The following is a 21,593-nucleotide window of genomic DNA, read 5'->3' on the forward strand; positions in this document are numbered from 1 at the left end:
GTTCGCCAGCTGGGAACGACAAGTGAGACCCTTAAAGGATATCTACAAACTGGATGATCTAGTGAGAATATCAATTGGTTCGAAGCTGAAAGGGAATTTTGGTAAATAGAATGCCAATTGAAGACAGTTAACTGATCGACCAAGCACGGATACTACAATTTGATTCGATAGAAACATTTCTGTCAGCCTTTGAAAAAAAAGTTTACAAGTAAGGAACGTTATTGGTGAAAAAAGAGATAAGTTTGCAAAAAATGTAACCAAAGATGATAAGCCAATCAAATCTGAATATAAGGACTAAAAAGTGTCGACGTAGGGTAAAATTAGTTGCTTTAATTGTAGCAACTGGGGACATTATTGAAGTGAGTGCGAACAAAAGCCGCGAGCAAAAGCATATTGTTTCCAATGTGTATCTTGGGAGCATGTTGTCAAAGATTGACCACAATGAGTGCAGAAACAAGTGCAGGAAGTAGTCAATATCGATTTTAAGAATCACAACGAATTTTGCAGGAATGGAAACTACGAGCTGATCATTAAAAACGAGGTTTTCAACATGAAACTTCTGACGCTGTTGGACAGCGGCAGCCCAATAAGCTTCACCAAAGAAAAATAAGTAATTCCAGCGGCGATTAATGTAACAGATAATACAAAATCAGATTATTGTGGTATAAATGAATCTCAATTAAAAATACTTGGATTTGTAATTGTTAATGTTTCTTTGGGAAAGACTGAGAAATAAAATTAGTTGTCATAGATAATGGAACTATGAAGTCTCCTGTAGTTTTGGGTAGGGAGACTTAAAATGTTGGGCTTTACACTTGTCATGGAAGATATTACTATGAAAGAAGTAACACGGAAAATGTTGAATATTGATGTTAGTGAATTGAAGACCGATAAAGTAGAGTTTCTGTCAATTAATGAGAAAATTCCTGTAGCCGAACAGGAAAAATTGAAAACTTTGTTTAATGATGAGTACATTAAACCATTGAGACGGAAAAATGCTAAAGTTGACGCGGAAATAAAAATCGTGGTAAAAGAGCAAACACATTTTCATTTATCTCCTTGTCGAGTAGCTTATACGGAAAGAAGTCGCTTGAAGCAAATATTGTCAGAATGTGCAATAGATCGATTATTCGTCCTAGTGGCGAACTGGCGAAAAGCGAAAGTGTGCAGATTTTCGCACATTAAATAAGTTAATTGTTAAAGACAACTAATCACTTCCCTTTATTAACGATCAATTAGATGTTTTAAATTAAGAAAAAAATACTTTTCTCTGTTAGATCTCAAAGATGGATTTTTTATGTTGAAATATCAGCGGATTCGATAAAATATACACAATTTACAACTCCTTTAGGTCAATATGAATTTTTGCGCATTCCATTTGACCTTAATACGGCTTCGGTTCGATTCTAAAGATTTGTGAGTACTGTTTTCAGGGACTTAATTGAATCAGATGACTTAGTAGCTTACATAGATGATATCTTAATTGCAACGTCCACAATTGAGCATCATTTATTTGTACTTAATAAAGTCTTTAGGGTAATGGCTTAAAACAAATTAGAGATTCGTTTCGACAACTGCAGTTTTAAGTTCACTTTAATTGCATTTTTGGGTTAGCAAATTTCTGAACTTGGTGTCACAGCTACATGTCGCGGAATTGAAGCAGTTTTGAACTTCCCAGTGCCCAGAAATGTCCCCGAGTTACAGAGTTTCATAGGTCTTGTCTCTTATTTGAGAATATTTATTGAGGGTTGTTCAGTTTTAGCCAAGCCTTTGTATTATTTCTTGCGTAAAGAAATTCAATTTATGTTCTATGAGAAAAATTTGAAGTCTTCAATCTTTTACAGAAAAAACTGATCGAAGCTCTAATTCTATCAATCTATGACCCAAAGGACAAAACAGAATTGCACTGCGATGCGAATAGTTTAGGATTCGGAGCAATTCTGATGCAAGGAAAAGGTGATTTGTAATTTCATCCTTGTGTTTACTTTTCTAAAAGAACATCCGATACTGAAAGTCGTTTACACAGCTTTGAGCTGGCAATTTCGGCTGTTATGTTAGCTCAAACGCAGGATAATAGAATCGTCGGAATTGGTAAAAAGTTGGAATTATCAGAAGATAAGCAGTTTGAATTACGAAATGGTATTTGCCCCGATGTTGGAAAAATTAAAAGATAATGATTGAACGTTTCGTTGTGGCCGTACGAGCACAGTTGATACTGAACGATCTGGGCACCCAAAAGAGGTCACTACACCAGAAAATGTCGAAAAAATCCATGACATGATGTTGAATGATCCCAAAATGAAATTGAGAAAGGTAGCTAATGCTGTAGGCATATCATTGGAACGTATGGGCAATATCGTGCATTCAGTTTTGTGCATGAAGAAGCTCTGCGCGCGATGGGTGCCGCGTTTGCTCACAGTGGACCAAAAACGAATTCGTGTGACAACTTTCCAGCAGAATTTGGCATTATTTTCGCGTAAGCCGACCGAGTTTTTGCGCCGATTCATAACCATGGATGAAACCTGGATCCATTACTACACTCCTGAGTAAACGCAACAGACAAAACAGTGGGTTCCACCGGGCCAAACTGCTGCGAAGCGTCCAAAAACGCAACAATGGGTCGGAAAGGTTATGGCCTCCGTATTTTGGGATGCACAAGGCATAATATTCGTGGGCTATCTTGAAAAAGGTAAAACCATAACCGCAGCATACTATTCATAATTATTGGACCGATTGAAAATCGAAATCGCCGAAAAACGACCGCATTTGAAGAAGAAAAAACCGCTTTATCATCACGACAATGCGCCTGTTCATTCACGCTTAGTTGCACGAGCAAAATTGCATGAAATCGGCTTCGAATTGGTTCCTCAGCCACCGTATTTACCAGACCTGGCCCCCAGCAACTATTATTTGTTCCCTAACCTGAAGAGAAGGCTCACCGGTAAGCGTTTTTACTCAAATGAGGAGCTCATAGCTGAAACTGAGGCGTATTTTGGAGACCCTCCGATCGTGTACTTTTCGGACGGTATCAAAAATTTAGAAAATCGTTGAACTCGCTGTATCGACCTAAAAGGAGAGTATGTTGAAAAATAAAACCGACTTTGGCCAAAAAAACGTCTCCGTGTTTCATTTTTCAGGGACTTATCAGACTACCTAGAATGTTTCCCAGAAATTCCGGGGTTAAATGAAAATATTGTCCTTTTACAGAATTCCTGCTAAAATATAAATAATACAAAGACTATCTTTCAAGTTTTTCTCTATTAGTCTTTTAAAAGTATTATATATGTTAAGAAATAGAACAAATTTCTAAAATTTTAGTATTTGTAAACATACATCCAGTTTGTCGAATAATTAATAAATATTCGAAGTTCCCCATACAGAGGTAATAGAGGAAAGTCTACTATTTTGGCTGTACAAGGTATGGTGAATAAGACAAAGACTGTTTCGTTGAAATGACTTCGATCCAAAGTAGCGTGCTTCAAGAATAATTTTCCTGATTTTGTATCTAAGATGTCTTACAGCTATTGTTTAATTTAAAATATCTTCGCTGGAGCCATTATTAACAAAAATCTATTTTTAATTTTTTTTAATTCGGAATATCCGGTTTTTCTTAAAACCGAAGCGAGATACGAAAAAAGTTAAGATAACGAAATTGTTCCTTTGAAAAATTGCTCTAAAAAGACCCCCTTAATATCTTTAAACTGCATTTTTTCATAATTTACTTTTTCATTTCATTATAAATTTCATTTTTTTCATTCTGGTTCTCAAAATAATTATGTTTAGTAGAAAAACTAGAAATGTATTCCGCATACCTTCATGTTTTTAGAACTAATAACTTTTTATGATAAGAAATTACTCTTTTTTAACTTTTTTCCATGTCACCATGCCGCGCATCGCCAGGGTATTCGACTTTCCTCTACAGTAGATTTTATCATATGCATCGGAAAGTTCTTAGAATGAAATTTGCAGTGCTTTTAGCTTCATGTTGTTGATATCAAACTATCACAGATTATTAGAATAGAATTACCCATGAACGATGACGGGCTCATCGAACTTTCCATTCCAGAAGTCGAGTTCGACGCAGCGACATCCGGCAAGTAAACACTGTCTATAGATTTCCACAGAGCTCTTTCCAGTAAGTTGATGACCTGTGTTGTAATAAATTAATTTCTTTTACGAAAATTGTTTAAAATTAGAAAAACAGCTTTCAAATTAGGCTTACCAGTGAGGTACGTATTGTGACTAGAATTGATAAAGTAATGAGCAAGAGGTTGATCCATATCGTCCGACAATTCGAACTTGGACACAGCAACAATCGGATTATCTTCACTCATCAAATACCTCAAAAAACCATCACAGCTTAATTGACCTCGGCTTGCATTATATTTATTTGGTTCATATTCATTGATGATATCCTTCGCACGAGCCGCATTCGCATACGGATACAAGATTTCATTTAACCGAGGATCTCTTTGAGTTTTGTTTAGAAAGTCGACAAGTTGTGGTACGGACATCAATTTGCGTTTAGAATTTCCAATAATTTCTTCAAAAATGTTCTCCACCTCGGTACGCTGAGTAAGAGTTTTGTAAAAATTGAAGAATTCCTCAAATTGCAATTTTTGAAGAGGTACCCCTTCGGTCTAAAAGGAATAAGTTTGATGAATACTTTTAGATTATACGTGACGCACTGTGAGGAAACGGACCTTAGGATTAGCAGACGAATTTTTCAGAAAAAGCGATTGAATAAACGGTTGAAGTCAGACATTCTGAAAGTAGGGGCCATCTCCGGAATCCATCCCCTTTACTTACGGCTGCATCTTTTCGCTCCGTGTTCAGCGAGTCTGACGAGCTTTTGAGTCATACGGAGATAGAACGAAAAGATTGGTAGAAAGTAATGGGGTGGATTTCTCAGGCCGTCTACACACGTCAAAACAGGCGATTTAAGCTTCACTTTGCAACTTAATAACATCTCCAATTTGGTGATAAGAATTTTTTAATATGAAAGAGCTTTTTTAAAACTGTCAATAGCACCAAGAACATGAAAATCGATTTTTCAACCATAAGGTTCCTTTTCTCGTGTCACATCAGATATATTGTTCTATATGCAATTCGGGGGTAAGATACAACATTCTGAAATTCCGTGCCTCCGTCGCGAAAGGAAATACTCTTTATAGCACTGAGATTATCACGCTACTCGCTATTTTTCTAGTGTATTGCGGAGTGATTATTGTATATTATGTAAAATTTGAAATATATCCAAGTTGTTTAAAATAATTGTTGATAACATTTTTTTAATAAGTTCGATTTGCTGCAAATTTTTGAAAACAAATGTAGGGATAGAGTAATAATCGCAGCAACAGTCGTGGAAAAACCACAGCACACCTTTTTAAGACACAATTTTGGTCGCACGATACCCCGGACGTAGCATGGCTTCTGAATAAAACATCTTCACATTCAAAACCTTCATGAACCGTAAATAATTTATACATAAAAGCAAAATTTATCATCCAAGAATCACAACATTATAGACTGAATTCATTTGAAATATGCAACAGGCAAAGTCCGATGTTCCGTCACACCGCAGTCTGCCTAGTCCCTCCGCAAATTAACTGAGCGGTGTCAGGAAAAGTCCGAAGTAGCACTTTCACTTCGGACTCTGCCTAGACAAATCGCATAGTGCCCGACAGGCTCAGCCAAAGTCCGAAGTAAAAAGAAAATCTTTGGAGCTTACTTTTCTCGCTGTACAGTGGGCTGGCTCGAAAATTTTAAACTCGAAATAGTCTACAGGTAGCAATTGTGAATGGCTTTGAAACTTTTTTTTTTAGAAGTGATCAGCACTCAAGTTTTAAGAAAAATTAGTCAGTATATTTATCAATTTTTGTTTCAATACAATTATTTATTCAACGCTACTTTTTGTCTACGAAACAATAAATTTAAAGATATATATTCCATGCAAGGTACCAGTTTATTATTTGTAATGATTAAATCATTAATAACAACACTGGTTTATTGTTTATTTATTTGATGAAAAATGATTCAATATATATGTAAAATACTTTTTAGTATAAAAGGTAAACTCTAAAGTTTTATAGGTAAAAGAAAAAACAAACTACAATATTTATTGTAACAATCAACTTTCCAGTAAGAAAGAGCCAGTAATTGGTGTGTCGTTTTTAAAATTTATTATTAACATTCAAAATATTCATTTATTGCGATCGAAAATCACTGTTTAGACGATGCCACTAAGATTTAGTATGGCAAATAAGAAATCTGTATTTGATTGAAATAGGGAAATCAAATATCTGGTTTAAAAATCGTTTAGCAATAACACTTCAAAACAAAACTTCCTTTTAATTTTGTATTAGTTTTGTAATTAATTAAAAATTTATCTCCCCAGCCCCTCCCTCCCACCGCCCTTTTATTTAGGGATTGACGCACTTACTTAGTTATATACGAAACGTCAATAGTTTAATCTACTTCTTAACATGGTCGTGGTAATTTGGAAGATTTTTTAATAGAAGTTTTTGATCTAATACTGGAGGTATTTTAAAAGTAAATTTTTTATCTTGTCGTTTGAGTTTCAGTGTAAATTTCCAAATAAGTTGTTTATATCGCTTCGGAATAATATTTATCATTCGACAGTGTTTTTAAAAATTCTTAACGATGACTGATGAAATGTAAAAAAAATTTGTATTGTTGAATTTGTTAACATTCTAGTGAATATTTTTTAACAAATAAATGAACACAAAACCAATATTGTTATTAATAATCTAAATAGTACAAATAATATACTGGTGCCTTGTATGTTTTCCAAGTCTTTTCTTCGTGAAATATGATACATATCGAGTTTATTTTTTTATGGAAAAACTTGCGTTGAATAAATAATTATATTGAAACAAAAATTGATAAATATATTTAAGGCCATGTGATGAGTTTGCCAAGTGAACAGATTCTTACCGTCTGGTCCTAAATTTGTATAATTATGAAAAAAGTTTTTTATTTTAAATAATTTTTTTTCCTTCTTTATAGTTATTAAAGTTTAGGACCAGACCCACCTTTCTTAGTGCTTCTTATTTATTATCTTAAATTTTCAACTCGATGTGGCGCTTCGTGTGAAAATAAGTTGGGAAATAAGAAAGGTGGCGGTAAGGTAGGAATCTGGTCACGTGACCCACTCGTCACATATTCTCAATGAGTTTTCTTAAAAATTTAATGCTGATCATTTCTAAAAAAAACTTTCAAATCCATGCACAATTGCGCCCTTTAGACTATTTTGAATTGTAAATTTCCGAGCCAGCCCAATGTCCAGCGTGAAAAGTAAACCCCAAAGGTTTTCTTTTTACTCCGGACTTTGTCTGAGTCTGCCGAGCACTTCGCTATTTGACTAGGCAGAGTCCCAAGTGAAAGCAGACTGCGGCGTGACGTCACATCAGCCTTTTCCTGTAATACCCCAGATAACAATTCGTGCGCGCATGACATGCATGCCAAAATTCACCATGTTCGCCCACATTTTCTGATTGTAACTGAAGAGCGTGCACAAGGTGTGGTATAATGCGAGCATGTTTACAATCACCCTGTGACGAAATTTTGCGGCGTATAAATGCGCGTAACATGAGTACCCAGTGGGGGCACAAAATGTTTAATATATAAATTAACAAAATTGATTATTTAATGCCCTACCGAAAGAAATCTGTGAGTTTTCTTTAGCGAAATAGCCTGGCCCATTTGAGTCTATAAACAGTCGATTTGAAACAAAATAGTCTCGGAGATAGTTTGAGAGATTTGGGTCCTTTTCAAGATCCTTTTAGTGGTCCTTTTAAGAGTGGTGCGACGGTAATATAATGTTCCTTTTTTATTCGTCATGTACCGAGTGGGCAGAGTTATTTACAGTAGTTGCGATTAATGTTCTCATTGCACTTATTCATAATTATAACTTATATGCTAATATACTATTTTCTAGTTGAATTCAAAAATTTGAAAAAAAGTTAGATATCTGAAGTCATGGAAATCCGTAGATTCCGAATTATTATGTTTTAGACTGTTAACTATGAAATTAAAAAAAATCTACTTCTAAACTTTAATCCGAAAGCTTAACAAAGGATCCTTGAGTATCGGCTAGTCTATTGAAATAGCCTCTCTGCTTGTTATTTATGATCGCACTCATATTTCAATTTCAGCCTCTCTGCTTTTTATTTATGATCGTATTTCTATTTCAATTTCGGAAAGGACATTTTAAAGCCTTTAAAGTATTTAAAAGAACAACCTGGACCTTGGAATATATCTACCTGAGTGCCTGCGGAGAATTTCTCAGAGCTTGTCTGACCCTAGAGAATCTTTAGAATATATTCAAGAGATTTCTTTCGGTAGGGATATTATGAAAATTCAAGATAGTGGATCCAATATGGCGCCCTGAATTTTGAATATTTATTTTCTGATTAGAAATCATCTCGGGTGTCGATAAAAAAGTCACCTTAGAGGTTTTTTGGGTCGCCAATTTCCAATATGATATTAAAATTTACAAATTCAATATGACACGTCCAATATGGCGGATCTAATATGGCGGCCAAATATCAAATTTTTAATTTCTGAATAAAAGTCGATAAAAATGCTACCTCGAAGATTTTCAGGGTCACTTAGTTACCAACCAAAAATTTTCATCGACTTTTGAGGAAATTGAAAAATGTGTAATTTTGAGCACTAATTGAGGATCCGCCATAGTGTCAAAATTTGTCAAGTGGGCCACTTTTTTTATGGGTTATGATTTTTCTTCGGGAATGCGTGATAAGTTAGAGTTAAACATAAATAAAATGGCCCTAAAAAATTTTTGCAAAATTTTCATTTTTTGTGTCGTTATTTCTATTTAACTTTTTTAGCATTTTCCTCGTAATTAATTTTTTTCTCCCGATCGGAACAACCAATCGCCATAATTTTCGTCAGGTTTCGTTAAATATGTTCATTCTATAAAACAAAAGTCATTTTAACATTGTTGCATAAATATTGATGAAATTAGCAACAATTTTTATAAACAAATAGAATTCGTTCGAACTTCTGAATTGATTTCAATGCTTTAGTTGACTAATTACGATAGCTCATTTAATTACGAGATTTTCTTCTAAAAAATTAGGGAACTCGCATATAAACAAAAGTTGTGCGTGTTTTCGTGTTGACGTTCCACTGATGCTCCCTGCCTGTAGATATGGATTTAAAAGTTGTGTAATTAATTTTAAAAAACTAAGAGCCATATCACAAAAGTAAAAATACCTCTGGATTCGTCTCGAAAATATCTCTGTGTGCATTTTTTGTTTTTTTGTTTAAACAATTTGTTAAACAATTACGCCATTTGTTATATTTCTGCAATTGTTATAAACAGGAATGCAATAGTGCACTTTGTTTTTCGATTCCATGCATACTTTGTTTATAACAATTGCAGATAGATAACAAATAGCGTAACTGTTTAACAAATTCTTTAAACAAAGAGAATGCACACCGAGATATTTCAGAGACGAATCCGGAGGTGTTTTACCTTTTTTGATATGGCTCTTAATTTTTAAAAAATTAATTACACAATTTTAAAATCCATATCTGTGGCAAACTTCAACGTCGTGAATATCGTATGTCGCGCGGCATGGAGCGCGGAACGTCAAAACCAAAACACGCACAACTGTTGATGATATGCGAGTTCTCTAATTTTTGTTACCAAAATCTTCGTAATTAAACGAGGTATCGTAATTAATCAACTAAAGCATTGAAATCAACTGAAAAGTTAAAACGAATTCTATTTGTTTATCAAAATTATTGCTAATTTCATAAATATTCATGCAACAATGGTAAAATGATTTTTATTCTATAGAATGAACATATTTAAAGAAAAATGCAAAAAATTATGGCGATTGTTTGTACCGATCGGGAGAAAAAAATTAATTACGATAACAATGCTAAAAAAAATAAAGAACAATTACGACTCAAAAAATGAAAATTTTGCAATAATGTTTTAGGGCCATTTGATTTATGTTAAACTCTAACTTACCACGCATTCCCGAAGAAAAATCACAACTCATACAAAAAAAGTGGCCCACTTCACAAATTTTGACACCATATTGGATTCGTCTTTTTGAATTTTTTTGATTCTGACATCAGATTTGTAACAAGCGACCCTGAAAACCTCCGAGGTACCATTTTAATCGAATTTTATTCAGAAATTAAAATTTTGATATCTGGTCCCCATATTGCATCCGCCATATTGGACGTGTCATATTGAATTTGTAAATTTTTATATCATATTTGAAATTGACGACCTAAAAAACCTCTAAGATGGAACACGACATCGACTGATCCTCCACATTTCTGTGAAAGGTACTCTCTATCCTCTTGGCGAGGAGCTGTTTAAGGGGGGAATGGGGGATAATGCATGAAAAAAACACTTTTTTATGAATTTTTTTTAGAGATCTTGTTAAAGTAAATGTATTTAAATGCTTTGCATGTTACAAAGTACAGTCGAGCCTCGGACACTGTCACCCATCGGGATCAGGCGTATCGGACACTGTAAGCTCACGTGGTCTTACCCCCTAGCCAATTGGCGTCTAGTTACAGGACCGTATCGATACGATGTTTTGCAGGTGCCCCTGATAGTATGCTAATGTTATCGGACCTCCAACGTCAACGTAATTTAAACTACAACCTGCATTATCTCGACTGCTTGCACATCAGCTAGTGTGCGCGACTTCAGACGTTTCAAAGCCCGGTAAAGTTAAAATATAAATTTTCAATTAGGAAAAATTTAAATTGCACTTTTCACTTAACTTATTGTGCAAAACTAAGTACATATGTAATACATATCTCAGAGAAGGGGCTTCGAGGATGTGACGCGGAACAGCTGATGACTGTGTCCGCGGTGTGACAGTGTCCAAAGCTACAGTGTCCGAGGTTCGACTGTATTATTTTTAAAATGATTAGTAATTTTTTTGTAAGAAATATCGTGAAATAAGCCAGTGGCAGAGAAATTTCGAGTACGCCTCTTGAAAAAGATGATTTGCGGTTCGAGAGGTATCTCCATGTAGATTTGAAGGATCGGTTCTGTAGTTTTTTTGATATCGCTGGAAAGGACTGTCAAAAAGTGGTTTCGAGAAAAACTCGTTTAAAGTTTGAAACACTGAAAAAGTGAAGCAAAAAAATTTTTTTTCACGATTTGAGCTCCTTCTTTTTTCCATTACACCTTGCACACTTCACGACCGTAGAAAGTGTAGCGAAAACTAATAAAAATTCTATTGTTTTATAGGATTTTTCATTGTCTTCTAGCGCGTTCCTATATTTTCAAGCGCAGCTGCATTCCATGAGGAGGGTCGGCTTTAAATCGATAACTTCAAGAGTTCTACTCCGGTTGACTTAAAATTTTGACAAAATATTTTGAAAATATCTTACAGCAAAAAACCAAAACAAAAACAAATTTTTTTTTGCAAGTGCTTATCCCCCATTCCCCAATTAAAGAAGTTCTTCTCCTATGGTTTGTTAATCTGGAATTTCAGAAGTTAGGACTCGAGATAGACAAGATTTTATGAATTTTGTTCACCTCTGATATTGAAGTCAAGGCCGAGTGTTTCAGCAGATTCTTTCGCCGCTTTGTACAAAAATGCCCCATTGGCAATTTCTTCGTGCTATTGAGTCGTGGAAGAGGCTTCAGCGACTCATTCCTTGCCTCAGATAAACCTTGGCGTATTTTTCCGACCCAAAATCCTTTCTGATCTCCTTAGAGTGTTGCTTGACACTCTCTAGAGCTAAGTGTAGTCGCTATTTATTTTTAGCATAGATCTTAAGATCGTCCACGTAAAATACATGAGTAAACTTACGCTTTAGATTTTCTCTTTTCCCACAAAAGTACCCTTTGAAATGGCGAAGTGTGAGAGATAGTGGCAATCATGTAAGGGACAAGAGCAGTGGGCTCATGATGTAGCCCTGAAAGACGCTTCTCTGAAAGGTACCGCTGTTTGATTTCACACGAAGTTTTCAGATGAGATAAGTTGTGCGTACATTTCTTGAAACCCAGGTCCGATTTTCCGCAAAATCCTGTTGTTTAAGATAGCTGTGAAGATCTTATACAGTTCGTTTATACAAGTGATTGACCTGTTATTCTTCAGGTCAGCTAAATTGCCCATCTTTGGCAGAGTGCTATGCGCGCTTCCACAAAATACTCCATAATAGGCGCTTCCGACATTAGATATGTGGTGAAAATGTGGGCCAGATGCTAGTGAGTTAAAGGAAACTTCCTCCAGCAGGAGGTCTTGATACCATCTGGCCCCGCAGTAAAATAGTTCTTCATGCCTACTCATACATAAAAGTTTTGAGATTCCGTCAGTTCATCGCATTGCCATTTTCTTGGCTCTAAAAGGACGAATGAACCCTTTCCATAGCTGCTCGTGGAACAACAATGACACCACCAAACTACTTAAGAGTTGTAGATGCGGCTTTATAGCACACGGAGGCTTTATAGCGCTTATACACACTCTGTAATGCCAGAAACGCCCAAAGCTTCAGCACGTTTCGCATCAGTCATTGCGAAATCAACACACTTACCTCTTGTAGAATGAATATGTATGCTGAGCGCCTCTGAAACCGCTGGTTGAACAAGCTGCAGACGAAGATGAGAAAGCAACATTGAGATCAACTTAGAAAAGCATGCACATTCTGACAGATGATAGCGCTTTCAGTACAAGAATGAACATTGACACGCAGGTTCCTTCTGAGCCTCAAGATCTGGCTGACATCGATGCCTACCTTCGTGAGGATATCTCGGAAGAGTCCGAACTGTGGATCATCAATTGATCATTTTGTGGTACTGTCTATGTAGAGAAAGTTTGACTACCGAATGGCTGATGCGAAACGTGCTGAAGATCTGGGCGTTTCTGACCTCAAAGAGTGTGTATAAGCGCTATAAAGCCTCCATTTGCATCGAGTTCTCTGCACGTTCGATCGTTTTGAATCGTATTTACAAATTTATAGTAGTTCGGTGGTGTCATTGTTTTCCCACGAGCAGCTTTGGAAAGGGTTTGTTTGTACTTGTAGAGCCAAGATAATGTCAATGCAATGGATTGGCAGAATCTCGAAATTTCAGGTGTCATGCTCGAAAGCGCGATGCTTTAGGACGCGGAGGAACATCAACATTCAGGTTTTTTCTCAAGCCCCAAGATCTGGCTGAACTGGATAGTGAGCTTTGTGGAGATCTTTCCGAAGATTAAAACTTCTGGACAATCAATTGTGGTGTGTATAATGCAGCGAGAGCTTTGGCAGATGTTAACTGTAAAACCAAACCAACGGCTGTTCATAAGAACAAATTACACGCGAACTACGTACTGCGGGTCCGTTTTCACACTCTTAAAAAGTCAAAGCTTCTGACCATTAGGCTGCATATTTTTGTCAGAAGAAACAAAAAGTTTTTCTCTGACCCATTTCACTTCTTCCATCAACCTTCAGTTACTGTCGACCATCCTCCAAAACCAAAGGAAGTCAAAGCATTTTAGAGAGGAGTTTACGAAGTTCAGCATCCACTAAAAGAATACTCAAAGAACGTAAATAGCTTCGCGGAGCCCTAAAGTGCCCTCAAAAAACCTGAGAAAAAATACGCACCCATCGCTTCAAATAAGGTGAAAAAAGTATGCCTATTATGGAGTATTTGGTGAAAGGGCGCATGGCACTCTGCCAAAGATGGGCAACGTAGCTGACCTGAGGAACAACAGGTCAATCACTTGTATAAACGAACTGTATAAGATCTTCACAGCTATCCTAAACGATAGGATTGTTCAGAATATCGGATATGTGCGGCAAGAACTGTACGCACAACTCATCTCATCTAAAAACTTCGTTTGACATCTAACAGCGTCACCTTTCAGAAAAGCGTCTTTCAGCACTACATCATGAGCCCACTCCTCTTGACCCTTACGTGATTGCCACTATTTCTCGCACATCGCCATTTCGAATGGTACTTTTACGGCAAACGAGAAATCGAAAGAGTAAGGTTACTCATGTATTTTACGTAGACGATCTTAAGATCTATCCTAAAAATAAACAACGACTACACCTAGCTCTAGAGAGTGTCCAGGAACACTCTAAGGAGATCAGAATGGATTTTGGGTTAGAAAAATGCGCCAAGGTATATCTGAGAAAAGGAAAGAGGTGCCAGATCTTTACTGCGTAATAGCCTGAAAAGCATCCTTGCATTTCAACAAGATACTAAGATACTTGCGGGTAAACTGAAGAAGGCGATTGTCCTTGGGTCGCCCCCTGTTCTCAGGGTGCACGACAGTTTTGCCGGATCGTCGTGCAAAAGGCTGAAATTTTATTGCGTTTTTGCTGGAAGCGGATGTAGTTTTTCAGATTAGCACTCGCTCCCAGCGAAATCCCACGGTTGTCCTTATGACAAACTTTTAAATACTCACACGCACGCACACATACACACATACCTGTTGATGGCCTGGATTGATCACCGGGAAGCATTCGATTCGACCTCCCAGAGATTTATCATCTGTCTTTTGGAAAGCTTAAAGTTTCATCCGTAAATCGTAAGGTGCATAGAGAGATTGATGCCGCCTTGGAAAATCAGATTTAATATCTCATCTTGAAAAAATCGTGTGACAACTAACAAGGTCACCTTTCAGAGAGGGGTCTTTCAGGGCGATACCATGACCCCACTCCTCCTTTGCCTCAAATTATTGCCACTATCTCTAGCACTTCGCCATTCCGACAGATACTTTTGCGGCAAAATTGCAGATCGAAAGTACAAGGTCACTCATGTATTTTACATGGAGCTACATGGTAGCTCTAGGGATTGTCGAACGCTATACGAGGTCTGTTCAAAAAATACGCGAACTGTTTAAGTTTCGCGGCTCGAGTTGGTTTCAGGAGAATCCGCTTGGTGTCGGCAAGTTCGTACAGATCAGCTGTTTAAAACGCGGTATTCCAGTCGCAGATATCTTCATTTGTTGATAAGCTACACGGTTTTAAGTAAAAAGTTTTTTGTTTGTTTGTCGAATTGTAAAATGGACAGCCTGAAAGAGCAACGTATTACTGTGAAATTTTGTGTGAAACACGGGAAATCTGCAACTGAAACATTTGCCATGCTCAACACGGCCTACGGTGATGTTGCCATAAAGCGTAATGCATGTTTCAAGTGGCATGCACGTTTTAAGGGTGGCCGACAGTCGATTGACGATGATGAGGGTCCTGGGCGTCCTTCAACGTCAACTGACGACCGACACGTTGACAAAATCAACACCCTGGTGCGCGAAAATCGACGTCTGGCCATTTGGGTCACTGCGAAATTTGTGCCACGCTCCAGCTCACTCAGCACTCAGAACTCGTGAGTTTTTGGCCAAACACTCGATTACTGTTCTTCCCCACCCCCCATACTTTAAAATTGTAGATGAATACCTACATACTATAGGAAATTTACGGAGAAGGAGCAACACATTATTTTTTACCTACAAAATCTATGTTAAACTTGGAATTATTGGACCAAATTTTAGATTATTTATTACCAAGAGTTTTCAGATGATAAAATTTCCATGAAGAACATTTTTTTTCATACCTATTTGCTTCTGATTCTAAATCTGGCCTATAACTTGAGCTAGGACTTTCTGGTTCTGAGAAAAAGGAGATTAAATGTTCTACTCCATTTTTCTGAGGACTGAACTATTTGCACCGATTTATATTGAACTAATTTATGAAATTTAAAGGTTTTTGTGGTCGCTTATTTCAGATCAGACGTTAAAATATCGATATTAAAATGGCCCCTATATAGGTAGGATGAAACCTGCTAGAATAACACCGATATGGCTCAAATTTGCGACTGTAAAGTTTCTTACGTCATGAACTGAAACTACTCTCATCGTTAGAAAAATAAAAATGTTAATAATTGAGAAATAGTTACTTTTATGACTCTTTCCATAGTAATAGATTTTATCAAAAATATCAATTTTTTAACAGAAAATAAAAAGTTTTTGGTTTACGAAACGTTATTGAACAGAAAAAGATATATTGTTCTTCTTATTGCAAGGAGATTCAATTGCATATACTTTGAAATACAGGAATAATCTAAATTAAGGTTTTTCAAGCTTCAATATGTCACTCTACATGGAAGTTACCTTGAAAGTCTACAATGTTTCAGATTACTTGTATTTTTTTCGGTTATGCTCTATGTATGATAATAAAAATAATTAAAAATAAACAATCATAACGTTATAAAATGAGCAACGACGGAGGAAACGTGTACATATTGAAATATCCTCTAGAGCGACCAAGTATAGAAGAGCTCATGAAATTATCAAGCATGCCGAGAATGTTAGCTCAATAATTATATCAGCAGTAAATTTAAGTGAGTTGAGCCCTAATGCTTCATATGGAGATTTAAATCCAACACAACCCTCCAAATAATCAGGTTTATGGTGTGCATAATAGGCTTCGTTGTCGCGAGTTTTCACCCACCATATTGAATCCTCCATTTTGAATTTTGACCTGTGATTTGAAATAAGCGATCCCAAAAATCTTAAAATACCATGAATGATAAACAGATAAAAACTGGTGGAAATAGTTCAATCCTCAGTAAAATCGAGTAGGACATGCAACCACCTTTTTCTCATAACCAGAAAGTCTTCTTTAAAGTCAAGTTAAAGTCTAGATTGGAAATCAGCAGAAAAAAATCTCTGAAAAAAAGTACATCTCGCAAAGTATCTCATCTGAGCCCTCGTGGTAATCAATAATTTAAAATTTATTAAAAACTTTCCACTTTAACCTCGATTTTAAGGATAAAAAATAATGTTACGCTCTTCTCCTTAAGTTTGCTATATTCTGCAGATATTCATCTATAATTTAAAAAATACATATCCTAGGTTATTCCTATCAAAAGTTCTACGATTTTAAAACAAGAAATACGTTTGTTTCCACTGTGCGCCGTTAAGATAACGTAAGTACTATTTTTTATAATTGTTTGTTTTTAATTTTTCCAAAAAGTTTGGTTAAACTGACATATAAATTTAACAGCTTTGATATTGGAAGTTTTACAGAATACATTTACTGCTTTTCAGGACATCGAAAAATATAGTAATTAATAATTTTCGGTAGTTTATCACCTTTGTGACAGTTCTTAAAAATAATGAGGCTGTGTGTAGCCTAGCTGGAGATATCGATGGCACAAAGTTTGTTTGTTAGGTGTCGAATATAGCACCTTAGCGACAGAGCTTTAAACTATCTGCCCGAAACTGTCTCACGGTGAAATATATTGCAGGTTGGGGGCCCGTCTCAACCTCTTCTTTCTCTTAATTTTTTTCTAGGTCCATCCTAATCTAAAGAGTATATTGCATGACAGTATGCCCTGTGCCAGAGCTTTAGAGACAAGAGATAATTTTGTTTTGTCTGAAAAACGAAATCCCTCTTCTTTGCCAAAACGATAGAATATCATTGAAAAATATCACACTTTTAATAAAAATTTTCTATATTTTTTTTCCGTCTTCAATTTTTTTAATTCAAATATTTATAATTTTGTACACATTCTTTTTTTGCAAATCGATAAGATACGTGTCATCTTTTTCCCTGCGAGAAACAACATATTTGTGTGCAAATGATTTTCGAACTTGATCAAAGACGGCCCGTCCGAATTTAAATTTATTCGTCTGTACATACTGCTGTATAAGCTAATAAGCTACATAAGTCCAATCTCACTTATAGTAAGAAAATCGAAAAATACGGTTTGCCCAAAGAACTCTAATATCTTACAAAATTTTGAATAATTAAGATACACTATTTGGGTAAAAATAATGCATGTGTGGACGATGCATTTGTCAATGAGCCCAAACGCAGCCTCAAAATACAACATCAAAATATACGTAAGGGACAATGTTTATTAGGGTGGTTCAAAAATGCATGGTAAAGTTTTTTTTATTCTAGAGGGCAAGGACCCCCCCCCCCCATTCCATTACAAATTCGAAAAAAGAAATTCCCCATTTACAATTTTTTTTTACAGTAACCGTTTTTAACTTGAAGATTCCCATGTAAAATACATGGGGAAAAATCACTTTTTTGAGTTTTTGCACAACCGTTTTATACCACGATCCCTGGTAGCTACCCTTAAAACCAAAAATGTATATTATTTATGAAATCGGCCTTTCGAGCACGGTATTAACATTTTTTACGTAAAATTATTTATATTGGTATAGTAGAACATCCATTTAAATTATTTAACTAATTTTCAATTACTGAAACAAATTGTTTAAACAATTCAAAGTTAATTAACCGATGTTGATAAAAATTGCACTAAAGAGATAGTCATAATTTTTAGAAAAAAAAATGAATTTAAAAAAAAATTATTTAAAGAAAATCCATTAGTTTAAATATTTGAAAATTAATTACGCAATGTTGATAAATATTCCATGAGACCAATAAAAATAATTTTTTGTAAAAATGACGAGAATACCATGCTCGAAAGGCAGATTTCATGAAGAATTGAAATTTTTGTTTTTAAGTGTAGTTTTTAGAGACTTGTGTGGTTGCGTTCGAGGTCTTAAACCCATACGTCTGATACATGAAATTCTAGTTGGAGAATTCTCTACGAGCCTCAATACTTTCCCGTCAGATTTTCCCAAATTCTACAAAATTCTACCAAAAACTCAAAAAAGTGATTTTTCCCCATTTCTTTTACATGGGGAACTACAAGTTGAAACCGGCACCTGTTAAAATCAAAATGAAAACTTAAAAAATTAAAAATTTTTTTATTTATTTAGGATAGAATGGGCGGATCGTTGCCCTCTAAAAAAGATTAGTGTTTTTGAGCAACCCTATTGTGTATTCAGCGACTCTCCCAAACTTATCGTATTACTTATGACGTATTACATGCCTTGTACAAATGTTAGGCTATGCAAAGTGCTTTGCGTATCTTTTTATGTGGTATTTTTCAACTTTTTTTGCTCTTATTATCTATAAACAATAGTTTTTCGAAATCAAGATTAATGATCAATAATGGTTATTTACATAGGTAGATAGGACTTTCTCTAGCGAATCCAACGATACCAACAAGTCATTTGACATCAAAATGTTACTTATGTACCTTTTTAGTAAAAACGGCAGCATATATCTCAGGCTATTCAACACCTTTGTGAAAATTTAAATTAGTAGTGCTTTACCTTTCCAGATGGAATGCCAGAAGATTCGAGTGCCTTCTCCACACGCTTTTTGTCATCTTTATTTTGTGCAAACATCTTTATAATGCTGAAAATAAAATATTCTTATATTTATAAACATACTTTTTATTATAGAGTGACGGTTGCAGTATCAAAATTTAAGTTTCGATAATTTGGTCCTAATGAAATTTTTTTACGAAAAAATTGTTGTCATAAGTAATAAAACTGCAATTTCCCATACAGAACTAAATCGTTTCTTAGAGTTTGCATGCGCTCAGTCCTCACTAACTGCTTATTAATGAGGTACATTTACAACTTCATAGATGAAAGATGTTTATTTTACAAAACTTTTCCATCAGGCTTTTGTATCAATTTCAAACGACAAATAACGCCCAGTATCCAGAATTTGTAACTTCTTAAAAGATAACAAAATTGTTGTTTGAAAAAGGAATCAAACAGATGATTTTATTTTCAAATCGGAAAAACTTCTACAGTACACTGTACATAGTGGGACGAGAGACCCGAAATCTTGACCAAAAACAAAGTGTGGAATTTATATATACCAAACTATTTATTATTTCGTAGATACTTCAGTACGCTGAAAATTCGATTCTTATAATTATATTTGTCAATCAATATTATTATGTGATATCTTGAACTTGAAAAACCACATGAAATTATTGATAAAAGCGATGCTGCAATAACCAATGTATTTTTGAATAATTTTGTGATGTAAATATTGTTGGTTGTGTTTTTGAATTATTAAATGTTTAAAAAATACCAAGTAGGCGTACTAGTTGCAAAACATAGGCTTGGGGGAGAAAATCAAAACGAAGTCAATTCGGTAAACCGGGGGAATCTCAATAATTTGGATGGACAGATCGACTCAATGACGACCTTCTAGAGTTTTACGATACCAGTATGGCCCCTGAACAAGGATGTTACATGGCACGACTGCATGCTCTGTGTGGTGCGCGAAGCACTCATAGCTCTCGCATTTTTCGCATCAACGTCTGCAAAACGTTACCGAACAACTCCGGATGAGTGGCTATGTAAGCGAAGAGCCTACTCTACGTCAATTCACACAAAGATAGGCTGGGCAGGACAGTTCGTGTCCCGTATTCAGTGTGTGCTTGACTACATAACATATGGCCGGAATTTTACCACCAAGGTTAGAAACTTCGAAAGCGAACTGCGAATCCGTTATCACACACGCAACAAGTCAAAACTGTTTATCATCAGGCATCATATTCTTGATAGTATATGTGTACTATCTGACGCTAGGGCAAGTTTAGAGCGGAGGTGGAGGTGGGTCAGTGAAAACAGTTTTCCTCTGACCCATCACGATTCTTCCCAGATCCTCCAGTTACTGTTGACCATCCATCCAGGAGCAGATGGTATTAAGGGCTTCTGGTGGAAGAAGTTTCCTTTGACTCACAAGCATCTGGTCCGCATTCTAACCTCATATCTAAAGTCGGAATAGACTATTCCGCAGTGGTTGGTAGAAGAGAACCAGTACTCCTAACAAAAATGGGTAACTTAGCTGACCCGAAGTATTAAAAGTCAAGCACTGGTTCGAACGCACTGAATAAGATCTTCACAGCTATCCTAAATGCTAGGATTGTTCGTACAATCAGACAAGTGTGACAAGAAATGTACAAACAACGTGGTTTAAAGAAAGTTGTAGTAGGCCGTCGGAAGAACCTGCTCATCGATAGACGTTTCTGCAAAAACACAGAATCTTATTAGCGCTTTCTATTGATTTCATGAATTGATTAGCGGAAAGTTTCCGTTCAGCCTCCCAGAGACGCTCTGAAAAACCAGATTTACTACCTCATCTGGAAAACATCGTGTACGACTATAATCCCAGTCTTCTTTTGCCTCACATTAATGAAACTATCTCTCGCACTTCGTCATTCCGAAGGGTACTTTTGCGGAAAACCTGGAAATTGAAAGCATAAGGGCACTTATGTATTTTATATGGATGGTCTTAAGATCTTTGCTAAAAATAAGGAGCAACTACGAGGTCTGTCCCAAAAGTATCTGATCTTGTGCTCTAGATATGTGTCTAGTTATGCTATCATCAAAAATACGTATTTACCATTTAGGGAGGACATCTGTGAAGCCCCTTAATAAGTTGCATGGACCTTTGAATCTTTGATTGACTTGTTTACGCAGTTGCGTAAACGTCTAACCACGTGTACGTCACATTTTAGGATGACGGAACGCATCCATAAAAAATTGTGCAGAATTTTTTTTAAGAAAACTTCGATATTTAAGTTCCGAACACATCGTTATCATTCGTACAATATATGTTAATGATTCTATGAGAAATATTCAAATTAGAGAGTGGTTTAGGCAATCTAGAAGTCGTCATACTTCAGTGGAAAGTGACCCTTACACTGGCAGGCACGCAACGGATAACGCATGACAATG

At 35.8% G+C, this 21,593-nt stretch overlaps 1 protein-coding gene across 3 annotated transcripts in view; it reads right to left on the reverse strand.

Annotated features, from left to right (window-relative positions):
- LOC117178994 (1-phosphatidylinositol 4,5-bisphosphate phosphodiesterase classes I and II) overlaps positions 1-21,593 on the reverse strand; it is a 661,888-nt gene that overhangs the window by 337,403 nt on the left and 302,892 nt on the right. For all 3 annotated transcript variants that reach the window (XM_033370599.1, XM_033370598.1, XM_033370597.1), the window contains 3 exons: positions 19,161-19,245; positions 4,223-4,640; positions 4,028-4,148 (listed from right to left, as the gene is read on the reverse strand). In XM_033370599.1, coding sequence (XP_033226490.1) covers positions 4,028-4,148; positions 4,223-4,640; positions 19,161-19,245 — 624 coding nt within the window. The remainder of the gene's footprint in view (positions 1-4,027; positions 4,149-4,222; positions 4,641-19,160; positions 19,246-21,593) is intronic.

Source organism: Belonocnema kinseyi, chromosome 8 (assembly GCF_010883055.1).
Source record: "Belonocnema kinseyi isolate 2016_QV_RU_SX_M_011 chromosome 8, B_treatae_v1, whole genome shotgun sequence".
Classification (NCBI taxonomy): domain Eukaryota; kingdom Metazoa; phylum Arthropoda; class Insecta; order Hymenoptera; family Cynipidae; genus Belonocnema; species Belonocnema kinseyi.